Source organism: Narcine bancroftii, chromosome 1, assembly GCF_036971445.1.
Source record: "Narcine bancroftii isolate sNarBan1 chromosome 1, sNarBan1.hap1, whole genome shotgun sequence".
Classification (NCBI taxonomy): Eukaryota; Metazoa; Chordata; class Chondrichthyes; order Torpediniformes; family Narcinidae; genus Narcine; species Narcine bancroftii.
The window spans coordinates 280,806,435-280,833,286 of NC_091469.1; the positions used below are offsets into that span (position 1 = coordinate 280,806,435).

At 39.4% G+C, this 26,852-nt stretch overlaps 1 protein-coding gene across 2 annotated transcripts; it reads right to left on the bottom strand.

Moving 5' to 3' along the window:
- Nucleotides 1-1,414: 1,414 nt before the first annotated feature.
- On the bottom strand, nt 1,415-26,408 carry uevld (UEV and lactate/malate dehyrogenase domains). 2 transcript variants are annotated; one of them, XM_069901335.1, is made up of 12 exons: nt 26,258-26,408; nt 26,023-26,107; nt 22,300-22,365; nt 20,851-21,014; nt 20,572-20,707; nt 15,842-15,960; nt 15,402-15,507; nt 12,071-12,127; nt 11,178-11,351; nt 9,441-9,534; nt 4,489-4,612; nt 1,415-3,245 (listed from the first exon to the last, which is right to left on the bottom strand). In XM_069901335.1, the coding sequence occupies exons 1-12, from the start codon at nt 26,297-26,299 to the stop codon at nt 3,081-3,083; spliced, it is 1,332 nt and encodes a 443-aa protein (XP_069757436.1). In that variant the 5' UTR covers nt 26,300-26,408; the 3' UTR covers nt 1,415-3,080. The 2 variants fall into 2 exon arrangements, with proteins under 2 accessions (XP_069757436.1, XP_069757426.1); XM_069901325.1 differs by having other exon boundaries at nt 11,957-12,127; nt 26,258-26,405.
- Between the last annotated feature and the right edge of the window lie 444 nt (nt 26,409-26,852).

Consider the following 26,852-nt stretch of genomic DNA (forward strand, 5'->3'; position numbering starts at 1 on the left):
CTGGCCAGGAATATACATTCTCTTTAGCTCAATTACAACGTTACTGGCATAAAACACGCCCAATATAGGAGGAGCGGGAAAATGCTCAACAGTATAGTGATTGTGTACTCTCTAACATTTTTTTTTACATTATCTGCGTTTTATTCCCATTAACATTTTGCTACAATTGTGTGCGTATTTTATTCCGGTAACATTTTCCCATGCTCTTTTATAAATTGTGTGTGTTTTATTCCCATTAACATTTCGCCAGGATCTTCCTCAAATCGCGTGTTGATAAAACCTACGTGTGATCGCAAACCCTTGTGTCCAGACCCACCGACATATGCACCTGGTGGAGTCCCCTGCTCTACTCACTGTTCACTTATGACTGAACCTTTTCTGGACCCCACATCGTTCTCCCTTTGCCGTTTCGTCCCGGCATCATGGGTCGCACACTTTAGACTGGACCCGCGTCAATAAGCTCCACCGCTGATTGAAGTCTACCAACCGACCTTGGTGGATTGAAGACGGCTAAGTGTAGACCCCCACCTCCCCCCATCTGCCTTTGATGCTTTCACATAACACTCGAAAGATGGATAATACACGGCTTTCAAGCATTGTTGAAAAGAGGTAATTGTCTCAACTCGCTGTACTCATTACTGAAGGTCAAGATGTAAAAGAGTAAGCATTTAAGAGAGTAAATGTTAAGTTAACCTCTATTATGAGATGGACTGATTACAGGAAAAATGAAGTCTTATTGCAGTTGTATGGGGGCCTTGGTGAGATTGCACCTTAAATGCTGTGTACACTTTAAAAGATGACCTTGCCATAGAATGAATGCAATGAAGGTTCGAGGAATATGGGATTGCTGTATTAAGAGAGATTTGTTTAGAGGAACGAAAGATCAAATAGGAACGTACAAATTGTTTAAGGACTTGATAGGCTAGGTGCAGGGGTAGCGTTTCAAGAACTAAAAGCCAGCTTCAGAATAAGGTAACTTGCTTAGCAATGAGAGGAGAATTTTCTTTACATGGAGTGTCGTGAAATGGAATTCTCTAACCTGACACCTGGAACACAGAAAAATGGATTCAACGATGTGCTCAAAGCTTACTTGAAAAAGTGCAATATTCCTTCTGTCTCTTGAGAACCTCTGTCCCACAGCTAGACAAAGTGGGGAAGGAGTATTATAATCTCAAAGCCATACATTAGGAGTCAACAAAAGTTTACCACTTCCCAAACTACCCACCTGCTTGACCTATCTGCCACTTCTGTGGAAAAGTCTGTGTTCCTCAGTCACCACAAAAACTCAAAATTGAAGTGGAAGCAAGTCATCCTCAAGTCCAAGGTAGTGCCTAAGAAACAGTTAGAGAGAGTTTTGAACAGCCAAGAGAACATAGAGAAAGACAAAATGATCTGGAGCAGGTTACACTGAATATTTTGTTTCCTGAACACTTTTGGATGTATTTTATTAATTTAGGCTGCTGATCAAGAAAATCACCTTAAAACTTTACAACCACACATCATTTATAAGATGTAAAATATGACAGGAAATCACAAAAATAGATTAAGTTTACTTCAGGCATACAAAAAGATCTCATTGAAAATTCATTTTCTGCATTCACACTTGGACTTCTTCCCTGCTGATCTTGGTGCAGTCAGTGACAAGCATGATGAATGGTTTCATCAGGACATTGTGACCACAATGGAAAAGCGGTATTAGGGCAACTGGAATGCAGGCCAACTTTTGTTAGACTCTGACACGAGAGGCATCAGATGCTGAGTATAAATAAAAATCAGCGGCAAAACATTTTTAGGTCAGTTCAGCGGACACAATGTGTCAGCATCATTTTGCAATTAAAATGCTTAAATTCAATAAAGGTCAATGTTTCTCCAAGTTACTATGTAATAATGCAAATCTGAAGAAAAAAAAATTGTGTTCAGCTTGAAGTTGTCTATCATAATCCCCATTTTTTTTGTCAGGAAACAAACCTCTTGAAAAGAAAAATGTTGTCCAGTGTTAATGTTGGTGAATCAATCCTGGATCAAAGGATGGACTTAAAAAATAAATTCAAGAGAGAATATTGAATGGATGTCAAGATACGGTTTGAAAGAGGCCCAGAGGTCGAGTGCCAACAAAACCCTCCTTTAAAAGCACAGTGCAGATTGCAGCACTCAGTCATTATGTGGAAATAATTGGGAGAATATCAATTTGTTCTTTTTGTTGAGGGTTTTGTATGTGAGGTTAATGTAGGTGGGTAAGTTCCAAGAACACTTTATTGCTACCAACATCAAAACAGTTGTTTGGTGAAGGAAGAAGTGAGGAGTCCTAATTTTAGATTAGCTCAATAATGCCAAAGTATTTAAATCTGTTGGTGAAATGAGAAATTATAGAATGGTATAGGCTGAAACAGGGTGATCTTTACTTCAACCATGTTTCTGCAGAAGCAATATGGAGAAGTCTTTTCCTCAAATTGATTTTTATGGAGTTTTTCCTTTCCCCTCTGAGGATCCCTATGCTGTTCAGGCCACATTTTGTACAAAGTGCCAGACTTGGGCAATGCATTGTTGAGTTCAGCAGGAACACACAGGGCAAATGTGACATATCTGCATTCTTCCTGAATTCATCACAGGCACTGTTGTATGGGTGAGTGGGGAGGTTGGTAAGGGGCAACTTGATTTATACATCAATTTCATAATAAAAGCAATCAAATGGCCTTGAGAGTTGATAGCTGCCACGAGGACTTATGTGGTGGGCATTTTGGACTTGTGAAAAGTGCCAGAATTCATTAAACTTGATAGTTAAATATTCTTTGATGTTTAATTTAAAGAATGTTGACCAAGATACCGAAAGGAATTCCTTTTCCAATAGCTGTACAGGATCTTTCAATATGCACACAAAATCAGAAAACAAGAGAGCCAAGCTATGACACTCATGTTAAACAAGGACTACATGCCCATGGTTATATAAAGTGCTCTTGGCTGCAGGTACATTAAAGACAAACAGTTTCCAGTTGTAGAGTATATGATTTCTGGACATGGACACTGGAAGATGATGCATGTTCATCAGTTTATACATTAGTCATTTACATTTGAGGAGCAGTTCAAATCTTTAGTTGCTTAAGAAAGTTTTGGAGGGTTGCTGCACTTCTCTGCAACTTTTCTTCATCTTCCTCCACTAGCTTTGGTACACTTACACCGACCACTCCAGCCCTGGTTAGTACACATGGCAAGCTGAGGAACACCTCACTACTGATTCCATACCAGCCCTGTGGGTAGAATGCATGGTGGGTTAATGAAGTAATGAAGAAATTCAGCTGATCATCTAGGCCAAACTAAGCAATGTCCACCTCATTTCCTTTCCGTATTTTCCTCCTGCATTTTCCAATATCATCACCAGATTCTCCACCTACAGACAAATTAGCTGAAAACTCTCTGGAGAGATTATTTGTTCCAAACCACTCTAAATGCAGAATCAGAATAAAGATTGCTTCAATTTGTGCATTTCTTATCCTGCAGATGAGCTTGTTAATTTCAATCACAAAAGCAGAAGAATAAAAGGTGACATTCAGACAATAAACACACAGAGTTTAACATTTAATTTGATCACTTATTCTTGACATTCATCATGAAGTAAAGAAATTGCTGCAAACAATGAACGAACGGGACAGCAGACTCTTGGAGCCTGTTCCAGGATTCAATCAGATAAAAACTGGTTCCCTCACAACTAACCATCTAAACATAGGAATAGCTCTCAATTAAAATGTCTTTTTGGTTAACAGAAGCTTTTTTGAGGGGGGGGGGGCGAAGAGATGCAGTATCTTCTGTGTGGAGGAGAGCTTCCCGACATTTTCCTGAACAGTCAAGATCAAAATTTTGGTATGTTGGTATAGTGTTTTAATTAATGTTTGGAACTCACTTGCCAGTGAAGATAGTTTATATCAGTTACATCAACTGTATCAGTTGGGTCACACTTTACTCCATTAAACTCAATGGATTGCATCCCTATATATACAGGCCCTTACAGTATTTACAAGTTAACTTTCTATGCACATTCTGATGCATTAGTGTTACACTCTCTTCCAGGACAGTCCTATTTGTGATATCCAGAAATAAATGGTTTAATGTTCACGAATTTTAGTTGAATCTTCTCATCTTAAAGGTTCAACCTACTGATAGCTTATGGCTTTGAATTTGTGTGTAGAATTAAGCTGCTTGAATGCACTACTGACCAAGAACAAAAAATTCCAATTTGTTCTCTCGGGGTGAAAAACAAAATCTGCCTGCAAAGCTGCTAAAAGGAAACTGACAGCTTGTCCCTTACCTTAGCCAATCAAAGACAAATGGTCATCATATTCAAAAACATTATAAAATATTTAAATTTCAAAGATTCTTTTTAAGAAAGCATTTAAAAACTTAATCAAAACAATAAAAAATTCTGAGATTTACTTCAGCTATTCTGAAACCCATTTTTATACAAATGGACTACGAACACCATTGTGTTTCACTCACCTTAACCAGCGTGGTAACAGAGTGTGAATGCTCCATTTTTCTCAAGATAGTCTCAGTTAAATCGGCCACTGACAACCCAAGGGACCATGATCTTTGACTTTTCTCCTTTAACCCTTTAAAAGCACTAGAACACCAATGCAAAATATATAACTGTTGTACACCAGTAATAAATTTAATCCCACAAGTCAAAAGGAATGCATTCCACATTGAATCAATGTAAACCCCACTGAGGTTTCTCCTAATAAATCTGAGCCAAAATGGAGTATCGCATGTGAAGCTGGCTGATTAGAACTGGAGCTGCACCTCAGATGCTACAATCCACCTGAACTTCCTCTGAAAACTGAATGGACGACACTCAAGTGAGTTGTCATGTCCTGAATTGTGTTGAGTTTATCGAGTACTGTTACAAGCAAATGCTTTTCTTGTCCCCCCCACGCCCCCCCCCAAGAATATATATCCCACCCAAAACTCAAATGTATAGTCAAGTCCCATAACAAACCACTGTTACTCGATTACAAGTTTGGCTTTGATGTGTAGATGTGAAAAGATTTTGAGATGTTACTTGCCTAGGAGATTGAGTCTCTGACCTGGTTTTGTAGCAACCGTATTTGCATTGTTGCTCCTGTTAGATTCATAGTCAACAGAATAGGAGATAAAAACATCCTGATGGGACTTCTCTTTAGGCCTCCAAAGAGCAGGACGTGACTTACAAATTACAACAGGAGCTCGTGTTAACAAAGGAAATGTTACTGTGATCATAAGGGTCTTCAAGTTGACACGGGATCCAAAGAGAAGGAATTTGTAGAATGCCTACCAGATGGCTTTTTTAGAACAGCATGTGGTCGAGCCCACTAGGGAAAAAGCAATTCTGGATGTGGTGCTGTGCAATGTATCAGATTTGATCAGAAAGCTTAGGAGGCAGTGATCACGATAATATCATTGCTCAACTGTAATACCGCAGAGTGAATTCTAACTACCAAGGTATGAAAGAGGAGCTCACCAAAGTTGATTAGAAGGGGACCCTAGCAGGGATGGCGGCAGGAGTTTCTCGGAGTAATTCAGTAGACACAGGATCATTTTATCCCAAAGGAGAAGCATTCTAAAGGGAGGATGAGGTAATCGCAGCAGACAGGTAAAGTCAAAGACACAGCATAAAAGCAAAAGAGGGGGCAGACAACATTGCAAAAATCAGCAGGAACACAGAGGATTGGGAAACTTAAAAACTAAAGGAAGACCAGTGAAAAAGCAGTAAGGGGAAATATAAAAGTAAGCTAGCTAATAATATCAAAGAGGATAGCAACAGTTTTGAGTAAAACACAAAAGCCTACAGACGCCATGATTGAAGTACAAAGACAATGCTGGAGTCTTTTCTGTAAAAGATACCAGCAACACAACCGGGCTTCAATAGGGCAGAAGTGAGTTTAAATCACTATTATAAGGAGAAAGTTCTTGGGAAGATGAAGAGCTTGAAGGTGGATAAGTCAGCTAGAACAGATGGACAACACTCCAATGTTCTGTAAGAGGTAGCTGAAGAGATTGTGAACACATTTTTTTATTTTTTTAATTTAGACGTACAACATTGTAAACAGGCCAATTTGGCCCCGAGTCCATGCCGCCCAATTCACACCTCGTTAACCTACACCCTGGTACATTTTTGAAGGGTGGGAGGAAACCAGAGCCCCCAGAGGAAACCCATGCAGACACAGGGAGAATGTACAAACTCCTTCCAGACAGCATGGGATTCAAACTGTAAATGCGTTGCACTAACCACTACACCAACTGTGCCATTAGAAATGATCTCTAATCGTTAGGAATGGTTCCAGAGGCTTGGAAAACTGCAAATATCACTCCACTCTTTAAGAAGGGTAAGAGGCAAAATACAGGAAATTATAGGCTAGTTAGCCAGACTTCAGTGATTGGTAAGATTTTAGAATTCATTGTTAAGGATGAGGTTTCAGGGTACGTGACAGTGCGTGACAAAATAAGCCAAAGTCAGTTTGCTGTGAGTTTGCCTGTTAAATCGGATGGAATTTTTGGAGCAAGTAACAAAGCAAGATAGATAAAGAAGAGTGAGTGGATGTTGTTTTCTTGGATTTTCAACACACTTTTGACAAGGCAACTCACAAGGTGCAGAACAAGATGGGAGCTCATGGTATCACGGGAAAGGTACAGGCTTGAATAAAAGTTTGGCTGTCCGCCAGAAAGCATAGAGTGGGAATAAAGGAGGCCTTTTCTGATTGGCTGCTAGCGACACAGGTGCTCCCTCAACTTATGATGGGGCTACGTCCTGGCAAACCCATCTTTATGTCGAAAAAATCGTAAGTCGAAAAAGAATACAACACCTACCATTTTTTTTTAGAATTAAATTTTGAATACCTTTATTCCACAATGCAAAAACCATTGATGTGCACAGCTGAAGGCACACTGGGCATGAAGAATGTTCGAAGCATTGAACTAAAATTAATTGCTGGATGATGAGGATGGTAGGGATGCTAAAGCATCAATTTCACTCTCTTCTGATGATGCTCGAGAACAGCCTCTTATCCTTTAAGATGATTGCAATAGTTGATTGCGAAAGTCCTAACACACACGCTATAGCCACTACCTGCTTGCCGCTTTCATGCTGAACAAGTATTTGTGTTTTGGCTCTAGAGTAATTGCTTTCCTCTTTTCCTTCTCACCAGAAGCAGGAGACACACGTGGGCGTTTAGTAGAGATGATGGGTTGTTTACAGTGCACTCGTTCGCTACAGAGACTGTGAGCGTGGTTGAGTCAGCATCGCGAGAGAGGCGTGTACTGCATATCGCAAGCGTGGGAATGGATCGGAGTGCAAAATTGAAAGGACGGATTCAAACCATCGTAACTTTGAAACATCATAAGTCGGACTATCATAAGTGGAGGGAGCACCTGTAGTGGTATTTCATGGGGGTTGGTGTTGGGTCCGCTACCTTTTGTATTATAGGTCAATGATTTGGATGATGAAATTGATGGCATGGTGCCCAAATTTGCAAATGATACGAAGATAGGTGGAGGGGCAGGTAGTGCTGAAAAAGCAGGAAGTCTATAGAGGAATTTGATCTGTTTGGGAGAATGGGCAAAGAAGAGGCAGATGGAATACGGTGTAGGAAAGTGTATAGTCATGCACTTAGGTTAAAGGAACAAAAACATCAACTTTTTTTAAAATGAAAATTCAGAAAACAGAGTTCCAAAGGATTTAGGAGTCCTAGTGCATGATCCCCAAAAGGCTAACTTGAAGGTTGATTCAATAGTAAGGATTGTTAGTAATGCAGGTTTAGTAAAGAAGCCAAATACAAAGTTAGCAGGCACTTCAGGAGGACTAGAATATAAAGCAAGAATGAAATGCTGAGGCTTTAAAATGTGTTGGTCAGACTACATTTGGAGTACTGAGGAGCTTTGGGCCCCATCTGCAAGGTAGGATTTGCTGCCATTGGAGAGGGTCCAGAGGAGGTTTACAAGAATGATCCCAGGGATGAGAGGGTTAACGTACAACCTGCTCTGGGCCACTTCTCTCTGAAGTTTAGAAGGTTGTGGGAGGAATCTCATTGAAACTGACAGAATATTGAAAGGGTTAGCTAAAGTAGACTTGGAAAAGATGTTTTCAGTGATGGGAGCCTAGGACCAGGGGGCACGGACTCAGAATAAAAGAATATCTCCTTTGATCAGGGATGAGGAGAAATTTCTTCAGCCAGAGGGTGATGAATCTGTCAAATTTGTTGCAAAGGATGGCTATGGAGGCAAGTTATTGGGTATATTTTAAGTAGAGGTTGAGAAATTCTTCATTAGTCAGGGTTATGGGAAAAGAGCGGGAGAATGGGGTTTGAGAGGAAAGATACATCAGCTATGATTTGAATGGTGGAACAGACTTGATGGGACAAATGACCAAATTCTACTCCTTACATCTTATGGTCTTGATAGTGGGAAACTCAGTAATAGCAATGCTGATTAATAACAAGCCGGGCTCATGAGATACTTTGTTTTGCTGGATATGGTCACTGCCTGGCAATACCTGAATTCAATACCTGAATTTTGTCTAAATCTTGCTGCATTTAGTAAGTCTGTGCTATTTCATTTCCAAAGAGGTGCAAGAGGAATTGAACAATGAGCAATCATCAACCTTATGATGGAAGGAAGGTCATTAAGTAATCTCTTGTGAATGTAGTTAGACTGAGGACACTGTCCTGAGGATATTCTGTATCTTTTCCAGTCAATGGAGAATTTCCTTTGATGCCCACTGGGTTCAATTTTACCAGATTCCTCTCAGTCAAATGTAACTTTGATGACAAAGACAGCCAACATTCCCACTGCCTCTGGAACTCAACTCTTGTCTGTGTATGGACCAAGATGACAATTAGATTAGACCAAACAGTCCTGATGAGACCCAAACTGACCATCAATGAATAGGGGATTGTAATTTAGTTGTGCTTGATAACATTGCCAATGGTACATTCTATAAATTGATTGTAAATCTGAAGATAGTAATTAACCTGATTGTAAAACCTGCTTTTTTTTTAACTAAACATGCTTGGGTAACTGGTCTATGATTCTTGCTTATGAGAATGTTCTTGAAGCTGTTTTGTCCTGTTAATTATCCACAGCTAGTCAAGACTAATGTGGCAGAACTTCAGAGCTTATTTTTTTTTATTCATTAGTTGTCAGAATATTAATTACATTTTCTTTCCATGAAATAGGCAAGGGAAAATTGACTAGGGTTACCACCCAATGACCACTTAAAGTGATGGTGGTGAGAATCCTGTAGGTCATGAACAGGCTTCTCTGTGAATCTTCCTGTGAAATCCTAAAGGCCTACTGCCATCAGTCTTGAATGACCACTTGGCCTGTGGCAATATTGTCCTTTGAAGAGGAGAACACACCAGGAGAGACCAAAATATTTTTGTGTGACCGCTGGAATTATCGAGAGCTGGAATGCCTACCTGTGTGCCAGCTGCTTGTATTTGTCATGGTCTGTGATGATATCTGAGTTGATATTCTGCCCATCATGCATTTCCAAGCCCTTCCACACAGACACTGAAAGCCAAATGGGAAAAAAAAGCACACATTTCCAGGAATTATTAATCTCAAATATTTAATTATTCTCACCATCAAATATCCAAGAGGATAAAGATGTTTGTTTTGGAAATGATTATATCACATTTCCAAATAAGCCAAAAAATCTAAAATTCCTAATCCTTTAAATTTCTTAAATTGATGGTCTACAATGAAAAGTCAAGACAAAGCTCTAATGGTAACCTTTGAACATGTTTACTGGCAATACAGCTGGGAGAAATCACACAGTAAGCTCCTCAATCTAAATTGATGATGGCCTTTGTTTCAAGATTATTGTACATCCAACTTGGGGAACTGATCTCATTCCTTCAATCCAAGAAAAAGAATCTAAATTCCAAAAAAAAGAGAATTCCTGAATCAATGCCACAATTCACAGCTATCCAATTAGGCACCGAAATGGTCTAAATTCTAATATGTCCTATTTATTGGATTCATGACCATGTGGATTGAGAGCTTATCTGATACATTTACTCTTATGTAGAGTACACCCCTTCCCTGCGATACTGTACAAAATTATCAGAGACCTCAATTTCCTGCCCTCCCACCATCTACCAGCAACAACATTGAACATTCTCAGAAATTATGTTTGCCTACATTATTCAATTCATCAGCCTTGATTACTTGGATCCTAGATTCTGAATGAATCTGTCTGTTATTTTCATTGTTTGAGGATTATAACATTCCAATTCTCTTGTGTATGTATGTATGTGTATATATAAATATATATTCTTTTCTTCTTTGGCTTGGCTTCGTGGACGAAGATTTATGGAGGGGTATGTCCACGTCTGCTGCAGGCTTGTTGGTGACTGAAGAGTCCAATGCTGGACAGGCAGGCACGGTTGCAGCGGTTGGAAGGGAAAATTGGTTGCTTGGTGTTGGGTTTTTCCTCCTTTGTCTTTTGTCAGTGAGGTGGGCTCTGCGGTCTTCTTCAAAGGAGGTTGCTGCCTGCCGAACTGTGAGGCACCAAGATGCACAGTTGGAGGCGACTGACGGTGGTCAATGTGGCAGGCACCAAGAGATTTCTTTAAGCAGTCCTTGTACCTCTTCTTTGGTGCACCTCTATCTCGGTGGCCAGTGGAGAGCTCGTCATAGAACACGATCTTGGGAAGGCGATGGTCCTCCATTCTGGAGACGTGAACCACCCAGCGCAGTTGGGTCTTCAGCAGCATGGATTCAATAAAATATATTGTATATATAAGAGTGAAGACTATTCATTGTATGACTGTGGAAAAAGGATATTTTAAATTTTTTAATTTAGACCTAAAGCAGGGTAACATGCCATTTCAGCACATGAGTCCATGCTGGCCAATTAACACCCAATTAACCTACAACTCCCAGTATGATTCAAACAATGGGAGGAAATCGGAGCCCCTGAGGAAAATCCACACAGACACAAGGAGAATGTTAAAACTCTTACAGACAGTGCAGGATTTGAACCCAGGTTCCTATCCTGAATACCCAAAAAAGATAGGGCAAAAAGATTGGGTTCTGAGAGGGGTAAGTAACAATAATAATAGGGCACATGAACAACAAACTATAATTTTACTCCAATTAACTGTGAACAACTAGTATAATCAAAATATTGCAACTAATGGAACACGTACCTTCGTTATCCCCATGCTCTCCAATAATCCAGGCTTCACTTTCAGCTGGTGATATTTTCCTAGATTTCCCCAGGATGAACTGGAAGCGGCGAGTATCCAGGTTACAACCAGTCCCTATCACACGGTGCGAAGGAAACCCACTCAGCTTCCAGCTCACGTACGTCATCACTTCAACTGAGAATCCAGATGACATGTGTTAATCATCAAGGCAAAGTAAGACACAGCAATTCAATCTTATACACTTGGAGATGTTCTGCAATAGTTTAAAGTGAGAGGGGGGAATTGAAGAGAGATTAGAGGTGAAACTTTTAGATACAGAGGTTGATCCACATCTAGAAAGAGCTGCCAGAGTAAGGAAAAGAAGCATTCAAAAGGCATTTGGATAGTTATATGGAAAAAGATACAGACAAAATGCAAGCAAATGAGATGAGCCCAGAATGCCAATTTAGTCAGTATGGATGAGTTGTGCCAAAGGGCCTGTTCCATGCTGTATGACTCTATCTTAATTAATTATATCTAAATGCAGCTTGTGGCATCCGCACCTCTAACCCAGTGGTCTCCCATAAAACACCCATAGGTTTTAAGCACCCTCCAATCCCCCCACTTTATCCTGGATCTTCCACAACATTGGACATTATTGCTAATCCTTTTCCATCATTAGGCACCTGCATCGATACTCCATCATTTCTCCTGTGTAACTGCTATTGTTTCACTGCCATGACCTCCTATTGCTTTAAAATCTTCATCCCACCTCCTGGTTAAACCAATAGGCTGCATACCTGGCTGAGAAGCAATGATGAGAATACAATTGGGACTGTGTTGAACTACATTGGGAATGAGATTTCCGAACAAATCCACATTGCTTTGCAATGCTTCCAGGTAGGACTCCTCACCGGTCCAGGTGTTGGCAGTGATGATCACCACATCGGAGTCTGCTGACTTTGAGTAATCTGGTGGAAAGGAAAGAAAGGCTTTCAGTCAGGGAACGGTTTTGAAAAATCACCAGAAAATGTAATGGGTGGCAATTCTACGTGTTGATGAGAAGCAAATTTCAACAGACTTGTACTGTAACCCAGATCTCAAATGTGCTCTTTGCTGGTTTTGAACAATTATGACATTTTATTGAACCTCCCAGAGAATTTGTGAGTCAGCTTTTGTAATATAGATCACCCTATTAACACTTGATTGAGAATACATGATTTTTTCCCCAGTTTGTTTGATTAAACAAAAAACAATATCAAAGATTTTCTGCTAGATTTTTCCTATCAGTGGACACAAAGCTTCCAGTAATTTTTTAGGACCATTCTCCTCCACTAACACTCTCCTCCTCCTGGCAGAACTTCTTACCCTGAATATCTTCTCTTAATTTCTCTCACTTGCTACAAATCAAAGCTGTCATCATGGACCCCCACATAAGTAACAGTTACACCCGCCTTTTAATTGGCTCCATGTAGCAATCCTTGTTCCAAACAATCAAATACCAATCCACAATTCTGACCATTACATTTAAAACTACATTGCTTCCTCCTGCATCCATGGGGAACTAGTCAATGTTGTCAACTTCACCTCAAACTTCAATCCCACCCTCAAGTTCACTTGGAGTATTTCTTACATGATTCTGCATAGAATGGGTATTAAACATTTTAAAGATCTTTTTGTCAATAACAGTTTTGCATCATTTGAACAAATTTCGGAAAAGTTCAACCTACAATATACCTATTTTTTTCATATCTGCAAATCAGGCATTTTGTCCATCTCAGCTACCTACCTTTCCTGAGGTACCTGATACAAGCATCATTGATAGCTTTACAACTCTCATGCAAAGGTTAAATATCTGTTATTTATGATAATTTGGCAGGTTTAAGATGTGACACTCTTAACAAAATCAAAACTGCCTGGGAACAGGATTTAAGCCTTTCATTGTCTTTCATCCCTCTGTGCCCGACACTGTCTTTTGCAATTTAAAGTTGTGCATCGGGTGCAAAAGTCAAATGATCCCTTATTTATTTGGATGTACATTCTTGTAGTGACAAATGTAAGAGAGGTGAGGCTTCCCTTACTCACATGTTCTGGATGTGTCATAGCCTCTAAAAATACTGGAGGGATGTTTTCCAATCCTTATCCCTAATTCTTAATTTAAGTCGAGAACTCAACCCGTTGGTTGCCCTTTTTGGTTCCACTAGAGAGGATGACATTCGCTTGACTCCGATCAAATGTTGCATTCTGTCTTTTGCTTTTCTTTTGGCCAGATGTGCGGTATTGCTAAGATGGAAGGATGTAGCCCCACCCACCCAAGCTCAGTGGTTGAAGGACATTATGTCTTGTTTAAATCTAGAAAAGTTTCGCCACTCAGTTGGTAATTCTGACACAAGGTTCCAAAAGTTGAAGGGACCTTTCCTGAATTATTTTCAGAACCTCTAGTTATAATATAGAATCCGACTTCCAGCACCTTATTGTATTACTCCAGGAACAAAGTATACTTTTAATTATAAAACTCCAGCTTGGAGATGGGCTTCAGAGGCGAGGGAGAAAAAAATACTATTTAGGATAAAATTATAAAATGTGCTTTTATATCATGGATGTGCTCTATGTTAGGTAATTTTGTTGAGTTCTTTAAATTTGATATCTATTTTGTGCATTCTACAAATGTTCTGTATATATTTGTTTACTTATGTAAAATTCTATAAAAATAAACAAGGAGTATTTCTGACATCTCTCTTCACTTTCTGAACTTGTTAGGAGACAAACAAGCTACTGACATTTATTATAAACCCACTGAATCCCACAGGTACCTAGATGACACCTTTTCATCCCTTGTAGGGACAACATTTCTTTCTCTCAGTTTCTTTGAAGAAAGAACAGATGCCACATCTGTTCATAAGAGAAGACTTCAGGAAACACTTTGGCAAGAAAAATAAGAGCTGAATATTATTTAAAGGGTGAAAAACTACAGCATGCTGTTGTGCAGAGGGACTTGGGAGTGCTTGTGCATGAATCGCAAAAAGTTAGGTTGCAGGTGCAGCAGGTTATTAAGAAGGCCTTCATCGCTAGAGGAATTGAATTCAGGAGTAGGGAGGTAATGTTGCATCTGTATAAGGTACTGGTGAAACTGCACCTGGAGTACTGTGTCCAGTTCTGGTCTCCATATTTGAGGAAGGATATACTGGCTTTGGAGACGATCCAGAGGAGGTTTACTAGGTTGATCCCTGGGATGAAGGGGTTGACTTATGATGAAAGATTAAATCGTCTAGGATTGTATTCTCTCGAGTTCAGAAGAATGAGAGGAGATCTTATATAAACATATAGGATTATGAAGGATATGGCTAGGATAGATGTAGAAAGGTTTTTTGAGCTGGCCGGGGAAACTAAAACGAGAGGACACAGTCTCAAGATTCGGGGGAGTAGATTTAGGACAGAGATGAGGAAAAATAGTTTTTCCCAGAGAGTAGTGAATGTTTGGAATTCTCTAACCAGGGAAGTGGTTGAGGCTGCTTCATTAAACATATTTAAAATTCAGTTAGATAAATTTTTACATGATAGAGGAATTAGGGGATATGGGGAGAAGGCAGGTAGGTGGAGTTAGGTCATAAACTAAATCAGCCATGATCTTATTGAATGGCGGAGCAGGCTCGATGGGCCATTTTTGAACTACTCCTGTTCCTACTTCCTATGTTCCTATGTAACACGTTTTCACCATTATCTTGGTTGATGAAGCCCTCATTCACATCTTCTCCATGTCCCACAATTCTGCTTTCACCCTGTCCCTCCTCAGGAAGAGCAGAGATGGTGTTCCCTTAATCCTTACTTTTAACTCCATTAGCTTGCTCATCCAGCACATTGCTTTCATCATTCCTATTAGCTGCAATGTCATCCCACCACCTATCACATCTTCCCCTCTCCTCCTGTTATTGCTTTCCAGAACACCCTGGGTCACACATTCCTCCCCACTCATCCCTCACTGTCCCCTGCAACTGCAGAGAATGCAATACTTGTCCTTACTCCATCACTTCATCCAGGGATTTAATCGGCCCTTCTAAGTGAGGCAGAAATTCACATGCACCTTCTCCAATCTCTGCATTCCCCATCCCCTCTACACTCTCTGTCCTAATGCAGGTCTCGACCATACTATCCATCCCTCCGCCACCAATGTTTCTGCCTGACTTGTGTTCCTCCAGCTGCAATTTTCTTTGCTACAAATTCCAGCATTTTCGGTCTAACACAAACCTTTGCTGATTTCAACTTTAGGCAGATGGAAAATCTCCATGTCCAATGTTCCACTTTTCATTGCATTTTCTGTGGTAGAAATAAATACCAATTTTTCCACAATATCCTAAAATGGTTAAAAAAAATGGCATTATTTAATTTTGTCAATCTTCTGACCTAAACTTTCATCTTCCCACTGGACACAATTGCTGGTGTTGGCAACTTTACAATATCTTATCCATGCTATATGTTGAAGTCAGTATTGTAAGCTTTGTACACTCATATAGCTTCTCTGAATACACTGGTATGCAAAATTCAAGTGTTAGTAATTTCCACATGATGACCACTTCCTGAGTAATGAAGTCTTTCATGAACTATAATAATCATGAATCAGCAGAAAAGATACATTCCAGTTCTGGCTGGACTGATTATACCCAAGCTTGATGTATTAATTGCTTTACCTTTGCCAAGATGCTCATGGTACATGCCAGTCCCAAATCACCACCTCCAAGGACCGTAACTTTGCTGGACTGCTGGTCAACAGCTTGCACTTTTGGCTGAGGACTGACATTAGAGAGACCTGTATGGGATTAATAAAATGGTATCAAGCAGGATCACTCGTGTATAAAACTTATTTTTAAATAAATTGACTTATTTTCCAGCTGTCTTTTCATCTTTCCTCAAAGTAGTAACAAGTATCTTGTTATTTTAAATACACTCTCAGGATATGGAAGTCATTGGCCATACTGACACTCCATGAACGAGGAGGCAGATGGGGTTGACCATTTTGACAAACCCGGAAACATGCACAAGCCAGACAAATTAAGGCTACCAGACTTATTTTATTTGAAGTACACATGAGTCATTTATTTTCTCTTATTAATGACAATTCTTCACAGTTCATCTTGGAAAGCTATTCGGAGCTTTACTGGTGGTGAGGTGCTTTGGTAGGTCAGAACTTCATACTCACTCTCAACATCACACTCTGCCACATCCGAGATGACCTCCTGCAGAAAACTTGGTTTCCCCTCCGCTGCCATTAACTTAGCCCTCATCTGCAGTTCATCTATTTCTTGTACATCTGCCCTGGCTCCTCTCCCATTAGATGCACCAATGACTGGGTTACCCTTATCTTCACCAACCACCCTACTAGTCCCTGCATCCAACATATTCTTTGCAATTTCTGCCACCCATCACAAGATTGATCTTCCCTTTCCCTCCCCCCTTTGCTTTTTGAAGGTATTACTCCCTCCACAACTCCCTCATCCACTCATTCCCTCTCATCAATTGCCCCCTTGGAATCTTTTCCATGACTCAAGTACACCTGCACTTACACCTCCCCCCCCTCTCCACTATTCCAGGTTTGGAATAGGTTTGGTTTGGGTCACTTGCTGCATTTGGTGCTCCCGAGGTGGCCTCCTCTACATCAGGGACACTGGGCAAAGACTGGAAGATTGCATTGCAACAGCATGGACCATGACCTCCTATCTTTCTTAGTCTTCTGCCCTCTCTTCTTATCACTTATTAGCTTATTTATCTTCCAACTATATTCCTCTATTACGGTGGTTCTAAACCTTTTTTTTCCACTCACATACCACCTTAAGTAATCCCTAACTAACCATATTAGCACCTATGGCATAGGATGCCGTAAGTGCTCTGTGGTTAGTAAGGGATTACCTGTTAGCTTGTTTTACTCTTCTCCCTATCCCACTTTTTAAAATTCTGGCATCTGCCTGATTTTCTGCACCCCTGAAGAAGGGCTCAGGCCCGAAATGTGACCTGCCTTTTACTTTCCATGGATACTGCATGACCCAATGCACTTTTGTGCATTGAACTGCACACTGATGTGCACTCCCAATGTTGCTGGCCAGGAGTCCTGCATAGGAAATTCACCAGTGTGCCAAGGATTAATCACTAAGAACCCACAGAAATGAAGCTGGTCTTATCATAGATGCTGCAGATCTCTTAGAACTATGTCCTTTTTAAGTCTTTTTCCCATTCCAGCTTTCGATTTTATCAAACCTTTCTTTTGTTCAACTATCATTTTGCCTATTTTTTTTCCAAAGTCTTTATCATCTGCAAAAGTTCAGCCAGTCTTCTTCTGTTCCAACATAACATCTGCACTGATAATCCTTCTTCTTCGTTACTTTAATCAGCACATGATAACAGTAATATTTATTGTCATACACACAAGTACAATATGCAGCTAAACAGGTACCTTTATTTTAAAAAGTAGTACAGTGAAACCCCATTATAATGTGATTATTTGGGACCATAAAATGGCATCTCAAAAAAAGCAGGGTCGCACTAAATCGGGGTTTCACATATACGGCGAGAACATCAGCAGCAGCGTTTCAACCTGCCTCACCTCTATTTCGGCCAAATCCCTGTCCTACCTGCACAACCTGGCCACACTCCAGCTGCATTACCTGGGCATCAGATCCCTTTGCAGGAGTGGAACTTTTGCATCTGTACAAGCTGAGGGTGCTGGCCACGCTGGAAGAGAGCGCACTGCCGCCAGTGCGCAGCCTGTCCATGCTGCGCCTGGATAACAATCCGTTGTGCTGCGGCTGCCGCCTGCACTAGCTGCTGCGGTCAGACCAGCCCAGTTCTCAGCTTTGACCAGTAGCCGCTGGTCTCATATCTCTAATTGACCTATGGGGCAGCGGGCTGCTGGAGTTCCGCAGCACAGTGCTTCGCCGCTCACTGGCCTGCATTAAGCCCCGGATCCAGGAGTTATATCGGGTCATGTTAAATCTGGATTTCATTGTAGTATACATTAAATTACCCCGGTATGGAAAGAGAAAATAAGATAAACAGATCATAGTATTCAGTTACAGACAGGCGTTTCAATAGTGCACACAGATCTTTTTTTGTGGTTCTGGGATTAAGGTAATAAGGGGAGGTTAATAGCCTGATACCTGTTCGAAATAAACTGTTCTTAAATCTAGAGATGCTAGATTTCAGACTTCTGTTCCTTTTTTGTCTCAAAGATAACAGCAGGAAGAGACTGTGACCAAGTTGATGGGTTCCTTTATGATTTTCTTCTTGAGGCAACACCTCAGAGATGCCTTAAATGGATTGGAGGATAGAGCTTGTGATGGACTTGGCTACATTTGATACTTTCTGCCCCCTTCCACATTCCCAGGCACAAATTACCAAACTAGGTCTTGATGTAACTAGTCGGTATACTTTCCCGAGTAGTTGTAGAAGTTTGAAAGAGTATTTGACGACATGCCAATTCCCCAGATTCCAAGAAAGTAGAGGCATGTTTCTTCTTTATGGTTGTCTCAATGCGCTGGCTCCAGGAGAGATCCTCTGATATCTGCATTCCCTGGAACTTCAAGATATTAATCCTCTCCACCTCCATCTCATCAATGTGAACAGATGCGTGGTTCAAAATAGTTTATTTCTCATCCAATTGTACTAGTATAATACAACGAAACAGTGTACAGACACATACAGACAAACGATGCATATACACAGTACATATGTACGTATATTAAAATAAAAAGTCTTAATAAATTGTAGAGTTATGGAGAGTTGTTTTATCAGTCATCCAGCAGTCCCACTTCCTGTAGGATGAAGCTGTTCCTCGGCCTGGTGGTCTGGCTCTGATACTCCTGTGTTTCTTTCCCAGCCTCCTTTACAACTCAATAATAAGCTCCGTGATCTTATTGATGTTGAGAGCAAGATAGTTGTTCTGGCATCCAACCAGATTCTCAATGTCATCCTATATTTTAACTCATCATTTCCTGTTATTTGGCCAACAATGCAATCACAAGAGTAACATGATATGAACAAGGACTAAGCATGCAGCCTAGACGATCAGAGAGGAAGAGATAATGTTGTCGATCTGCACTTTTGGGGTCTGTTGGTAAGGCATGTTGAGGAGTCAGTTGCAGAAGGAGGAACAGAATTCCAGATCTTTTATTTTGATTGCATTTTGCTGGTGTGATGATGTTGAATGCTGAGCTCCAGTCAATGACTCAGGTGTTCTTCCCTTAGTTTGAAGACTAGTCATCTTCAATTCTCACTTTTACCCATATTAAATATGGGCACTTTTATTACTATTGCCTAGCCCTCACTGCTTCCTCATTATATACTCAATACGCTGAATTGTTACAAGTCATGCTACCAACCCAAAGTCCAAAGTGGTGGAAAGAAGAACTTGATGGAGTTGTTCATTTCTATCCTGGAGACAGTGTCAGATCCAAGCTATCCCAGCATTCCTTGTGTCAGTGTAAACCCTTTGTAAGTTCTCTAAGTGGCAGGAAACAAAAGATTTATTGTTCACAAACAAATGAAATAGATCTGAGATTTTAGACAGCAGATCATAATACCCAGTGCTGCTGCTCAAAGTTGAATCATACATTCAAATCTAGGGCCCAGTCATGATAAGATAGTGTGATAGTCATTCATATTTCTTTGTTTCAACAATTAATGAATGATTAGAATTTTCACTCACTGTCCAACTAGGAAAATCAGCTTTTAGGATGTGTGCTCAAATGAACAATGTCCCAAAGAGATGGTACGGTGCACAAATTAAGCCACTTGTATCCACTTCCTGCCTATTGGTCTGTGCACCTCCCCCTGCCCCTTCTTCCTTCCCCTCCTTCCCCATATAATCTTACTCATTTTGTGACAAAGGGCTCCAGGCCAAAACATTGGATCCATCCCTTTGCTTCCTATGGATGCTGCATGACCCTGCTGAGTTTCTCAGCACTTTTGGGTATTGCACAACAAAGCAAGCTCTGATGGTTTTGCAATGGTCATCAATCTTTCAATGGGAGCTTATTAGCATTTAGATAGCACTGAAGAATGCAACAAGAACAAGTGGGAATTGAATACACAAGGTTCTTGGGCAGAACACAGTGTTTCTGCTGGAGAAATAAAGATCATAGAAGGTCTTGTTAAGTGTTCAATATTTCAAATAATCTGAAGAAAGAGAATACTAATAAGTGGCCGGTCAAGGCAAAGGGAAGATGGAGTTAAACTATGACCAATAAGACTAGAATTAGCTACTCCACGCTAACCATATACATTACCCAAGGGCTAGGACATATTTTGGCAAATGTGTAAGTATTCTCGAGGAAGAAGTGAATGATTCTTGTGACCACAGCTGACACTCATTAGTGTTCTCCATTTCGATGTACTGATGTCCAAATGAAAGGGAAAAGTGTTCACAAACCTGAAGAAATGTTAGCCATAATGGTGTTGAGTTCTGTCATTAATGTCCCATCAGCAGAGGGCCTCATGTATAAAGGTGTTTCTTCCTCAAAGTTGGTGATGATTTCACTTAACAAACCGATCATATCCATCTTTGGCTAAAGGACATTGGAAAATTCAATTAGTGCACATTGCAAAAACAAAGTTAGTGCACATTTTCTCTCCTCTCCTTTCTCCATCATGTCACATATTGCGTGCCAGTGACAAAGCTAGGATGATGCTGGGAATTTTGATTTCTTACATAACTCCAGTGCTGCAGGTACGGTAAATAGATGCGTCCTTGGGTGTCCACATGCTTTCCAACCCGTATAACCATCTTTGATGTTGGACTCAGGAAACACAGAGGTGGACCAAAAGGATGAGAGTCAAGAATCCATATTCGAATAGGAATATTATAGGAAGATCCTAGATAATGAAGGAAAGAATTATGACTGAGATTTAAAGTTATCCAACTTGATGAAGGGCTCAAGCCCGAAACGTTGGCTATGTATCTTTATCTTTGCTGTATAAAGTACACTGTTTGACCTGCTGAGTTTCTCCAGCATTATGCTTTATCTTGTTTTGACTGAGATTTATATCTCATCAAGCAAATTACACCACCTGCCAAAATATCCTTTCAAAAAGAAACATTTTAATGGTCAAACTAACAATGATACATGGAAACCAGGCTAATAAATTGGATTAAATAGATGGACCAACAATAGTATCTAATATAAGAATGCTACAATAATTGGGCATCTCGTACAAATATTAAAAACAGTAAAGAAAAATCTAAAAGCCATTCAGGATAAATTAGATTCACAGATCCTTCAACACCAAAAGTCTATGAAGGATGAGCCAAATAATGTTTGCTCTGGCCCATGCAATCAAATGAACAGACACATTTTATTGGGAAACCTTTTACTTAAAATATGAATTTTGTTAAATTTCATAGCAATTAGATGGAGAGTGGGCATTTTACTTTCTGAGAATCTCACCTGACTTAGGTACTTTCTGTATAGTTAAAGCCATCTGGATCATTGCTCAATCAATGGTTCACAGACCTGTGAATTTTAGGATCATGTGACAATAACACTTACTAATGTCTGTGGCACCTTGAGACACCAAGTTCAACCCAGAACTTGGTTTAGATCTCAGGGAAAGTTCAACAATGTTTACTGTTCATCACTTCAGGTCTTGTTGATCATGGTGACCACTTTGCTTTCTTGAAATGTTACAGAGAGCACCCAAGAACAACATCCAGTGAAAAGGACTTTTACCAAAAGATAGAATAAATTCAGTACCCTTCAGGTGTTTTTGACCCTAAACAAATAAATTCATGAGCAATAGAGTAGTTCTGAATGTGCTAAATATAACAACAACTTGGTAAATGCCCAAACAAAAATTTCCAAGTTTTTATATAGTAATGTCAAAATATTTTGGTAAAAGAATTATAGCAGAAAGTAGTAACTTACGATATAAAAACCAAGAAGTGATGTATTCCTCTGGTAATAAATTCTCTGCTGAATGAATAATCTTTCCTCACCATAGTCCATTACATGCTTAGTACCAATATTAGTTTGTGAAGTATGAATAGCTCCCAGCTGATGGATTAAAGCTCACCTTAGTACTAGACTCATTTTTGACAAGGAAGATAAGTTTTACCTCCAGCAGGAACAGTTCCTTTCTCTAATATAGAGAAGGGGCTTACCTTGATATCGAACTGGAATGGTTCCAATTACATTCAACAATTCTTTCTGGGAGCCATCGCTGAAAGCTGTAATTTGGACACAAGTCTTTTTAGTTCCATTCATTTGGTAGAGCCTCACAATTTAAAAGAAGTAGATCACTTAGTTGGGAGTACATTGTCTCATTCTGTACTTTTACCATAAAGCATACCTCCCTATTCACCAACGTGATATTCATTTTCTTTCTGAATCAACACCATCTTTTACTTTAAGCCCAATTTCCTCCTCTCTTCTCCAATGCAACTCTGCAAGACTGGGCACCTTGGCACAGTTGGTAAGATTATCAATTCCAGGCATACTCACATCTCATTGCATAATTAGAGGTGCAAACTTTAATATGTAACATCAAAACTTGGGTCCCCATCTGCTCTCTTTGTTAAATATAAATAAATTATATTGCATGCTTTTTGAAAATAGAAAGTCATCTTTGTTGTCCAGGGCATGTTTAGAGCTATGTTTAGAATTCCACGATAGCTAAAATTTATCCTTTTAGTTTTTATATGATTCCACAATCAGAACAGTGATTGAATTGGAAGCAACATTGATAGAAGCTGGTAATTTGGTGATTATAACTTGTCGGTTATATTTTCTGCCATATTTCCTGCATTATAATGGCAACTATAACTGAAAAGATAAAGAGTTTTAAGGGTTGTGAAAAAACATAATGCAGCACAGAAATAGGTCATTCGGCCAAAATGACCAAAGTGCCAATTCAGCTGATCTCATTTGCCCATATACCTCTCAACCCTCCCTATCCACATACCTTGACACATAATTTTGCCATGATTGTCATCTGGGTCTTGTTGCATGCCAGTATAGGCTTTTCACTTTCTAAGAGGTTGCTAATGTTGCAATCATAAGCAAACATCTTCACCTTTAATCACCTTATGCAAAAACAGTCATCGATGAAGAAGCAGAAGATGGTCAAACCTAGCACACTGCCTGAGGAACTTCTGGAGTGCTGAGCTGCAATGATTGACCTCCAAAAACCAGAAACATTTACTGCCAAAATGTTGAGATTGCACATGCAAATCTTGGTTGATTATTGTTACCCCTACAGATGATACAAATTTAAGCAGTCACATCAGTATCTCCACCAGATCCACAGGTTGAACCTCACTTTGGAGTTTCAAAACATTAGCACTGTTTTCTGTTTCTTCCAGATTAACTATCATTGAGCAGTCAAACAAGTTGATCAGCTCGTCATTGACGTCTAGTGTAAACAGTAGGTATCCCACCGACCCTGTGACAGCTTTCCAATCGTAATAGGACCATCTATTCTGATAGTTTTCTGTCCATTAATCAGGCCTGAATTTTCATACATTACACTATTTTTACTAATTCTGTATTACACCATATTGTTGACCTGAAGTCCAAAGTTCAAATTCACTAGTTTGTTCTTTTTCATTCCACTGGGTACAACCTCAAAAAAACTATAACATGTTCATCAAACATGATTACCCTTTTATAAATATATTCAGTTCTACCTAATCCTCTTGTTTTACAAGTACCCTCCCTTAAAAAAGATTCCAGCATTTCCTTGACGAGTGGTATCACATTAATTAGTCTGCACTTCACTTTCTTTCTTAAATATTGGGATATATTAACTCCCTTCCATCCTGTTGGAACCACTCTCAATTCATGACATTTTATAATAGGTCAACCAATACTTCCACTACATCCATCGTCACCTCCTTCAAAATCCTCGGTCTGAGAGATTTGTTATATTTTTACCAACACATTTCAATTTTTAAAAAATGTAATAAATTTGAAAATACAAAATTTTGTTATTATCAAGTTATGAGATTTCTTTGTGAAATTTTTGGTCAAGATTTAGTATTACCACTGGAGAATGAAGTAGAATTATTATTAAGTAATAGGGATTAAAGAAATTTATTTCAGAGGTGTATATATTACAAAAGAAGGCTTGAAAAGAGGGAGTTCATAAATCAAAACATGAATAGTAGATTTAAATAAGATGAACATAGATGGATTCAGATATGTAAAGAGAGTATGAAAAGTACAATAAATTAGTTCAATATAATTTTATTCATCAGTTATATTTACCACAAAACTTACATAATATGAACTATACTTACTCAGATTTATGTTTTAGATGTGGATAAGAAGTTGGTACATTTTTGCATTCAACTTGGCAGTGTTCTACAATTAAACTTTTTTGGCTCGAAATGGGTAATTTATTAGAATGAATAACTGGAGTAAAATTCCCACTGGATCCAATGTTATTTTTACTGGGAGATATTAGAGGAATTAAACCTAAATTTAAATTGAATATGTATAAAGTATAAAGTAAAATTTGTTCATATTGCTTTGGCAATAGTTATAAAATGTATTGCTATAACTTGGAAGTCAGATATTTATTTGAAAACGGATAGATGGCATGTGGAAGTTTGGAGTTGTATTCCATTTGAGAAAATTACTTGTAATTTAAGAGGTAAATATCATACTTTTTGTGAAATATAGAACCCATATTTACAAATTGTTGAGCCCCTCATTCATGCTGGACCTGTAGTTTTGCTCAATTTTTCTTTTAAAAACATTTTTATTGCATTTAATAGAAAAAAATCCTTTACACAGGATCTTCTAATTAATAACATAAATGAAATCATATCATGTACATATCACATGAAAACTCTAAATAGGAAGTGTAACCATAATTATTTACTTAATTTATCCCATTCAAAACATCAAATTCTATGATTATATTGAGTTAACAATTAATCCATTCATCGTAATATAGCCAAAATTAATTTTGAATAGAAAACAGATATCATTAAGATTTACTTATATAAAAAGGGGGATTTTATACTACTCAGGTATTTTCATCTTATGATATTAATGATCCACAGTTAACCCCATTTTACCTAGTTTATCTCTACTGATAAAAAGAAAAAAAAATTAAAAACCATAATAATCCAACCCGTCCCTCTAAGCAAAGTTAATTTATGTAAATTATATAGATATGAATCGAATAACGACTTTCAGACACCAGGCAGGAAGTCTCCAGAGCATCCGTACACAAATAATAATAATTATAATAATCCATGAATGGGTTCCATGTCTTATCAAATTCAAACTTACATCTTTGATGTTATATCTAATTCCCCCCCCCCCCCAAACTTAGTAAGACACGATATCATGTAACCATTGAATACGAGTGGGTGAAAAGTTATCTTTCCAATTCATCAGAATTGCAAGGTAAAAGCTAAGATTTTCTTTTGGGTTGAAGTCAAGCCTCATCTTGAGAAAAACAAAATAAAGCAATTAAAGGGCAAATTTGCTCAATTTCAAAGAATTTTTCTGTGTCAACGAGAAAGGAATAAATATTTATTTAATTTCTTTGCTATTTCTGGACATCCCAACATCATTTCTCTCTGTCAGTATGGGACCCACACTAGCCATTTCCTTTGGCTGCCTGCTTTCAGCTTTCTCACTTGATTCATTCCTCTTCTATTCCCATACTCCTGCCCTCCTCCGAATCCAAAAGGCTATCGGAAATGCAATCTGATTGGCATCAAAAACACACATTTCTGGAAGACATCAGAAACCGCCCCCCCCCCCCCAAATATTTTTCTTTCTCTCTACCTAATTGCACGGACAGTGATTGTTTTTAATCTCGAGTTAACAATGGGAGACCGAATCAGTAAAATAATTGTAAAGCTTACTGTAAGTATCCAGAGAAGATTTAAGCTCAGGGAATTTTTTGTGCACATCCTTCAGTTCCTTGAGAGTCAGGTCCCGGAATTTATACTGAAACAGAGATAAGTGCAGTCAGAAGCTGGTGAGGTTGTGTCTGAGCGACACTTTCCATCAGTCTCAGTCTCTCCCACACAAACAGAAATCACTGTCGGTCCTCGTGTCCCTCTCCCACCCCGTCTGTCGCCGCTGAGAATTTCTCACCTTCCTCAGCTGTCTCTTTAGTATCTCTTCATTAAATTCCATCTCCTCAACATTACTTCAATTTAATTTCCTTCTGCGTAACTTCCGACTGTCACGTCTCATCACGATGAGACAAGTTGTGGGTCGGACCGGGCGCGGCGGGGCGGAGCTGTTCATTTGAACTGGGCACGGACCAGAGGTTGCGGAGGACGCGTTTGCTGGGGCAGGACCGAGGCCATGGTGAACCAATCCGTGGCGCTGACGGGCCACCAATGACAATGAATGACTCTATCGATTACTGCACACTTCACTGATCAACATCCCAGAAGATGACGACCTTCCATGATCATTTGCCTGCTGTGCCGACAGGAGCGCTGAAAGCGAGTAGACTGACTGCTGCCCAATTGGATTTGAACAGAAATGAATGTAACAATGCGCAGTGATGGAAATGTATGGATTCGAAACGAATGGTGGGGATTTGAACGGCGTTACGTTTGTCAAAAAATTGTGAATAATGTCTAGTTTTACTCCTTAAGCTGCAGGGTGTATACTGACTGATCACATCCTGGTTTGGTCAATCCTGTGCCCAGGAACACAGAAAAGTCTGCAAACGTAG

Excerpts from the sequence above, each read along its gene's own strand:
- uevld (XM_069901325.1), bottom strand. The coding sequence starts at position 26,299 with ATGGAATTTAATGAAGAGATACTAAAGAGACAGCTGAGGAAG. Across the intron at positions 26,108-26,257 it reads TAAAGAGACAGCTGAGGAAG|TATAAATTCCGGGACCTGAC; the intron begins GTGAGAAATTCT and ends TCTCTGTTTCAG. Across the intron at positions 22,366-26,022 it reads ATCTTCTCTGGATACTTACA|CTTTCAGCGATGGCTCCCAG; the intron begins GTAAGCTTTACA and ends TCCAAATTACAG.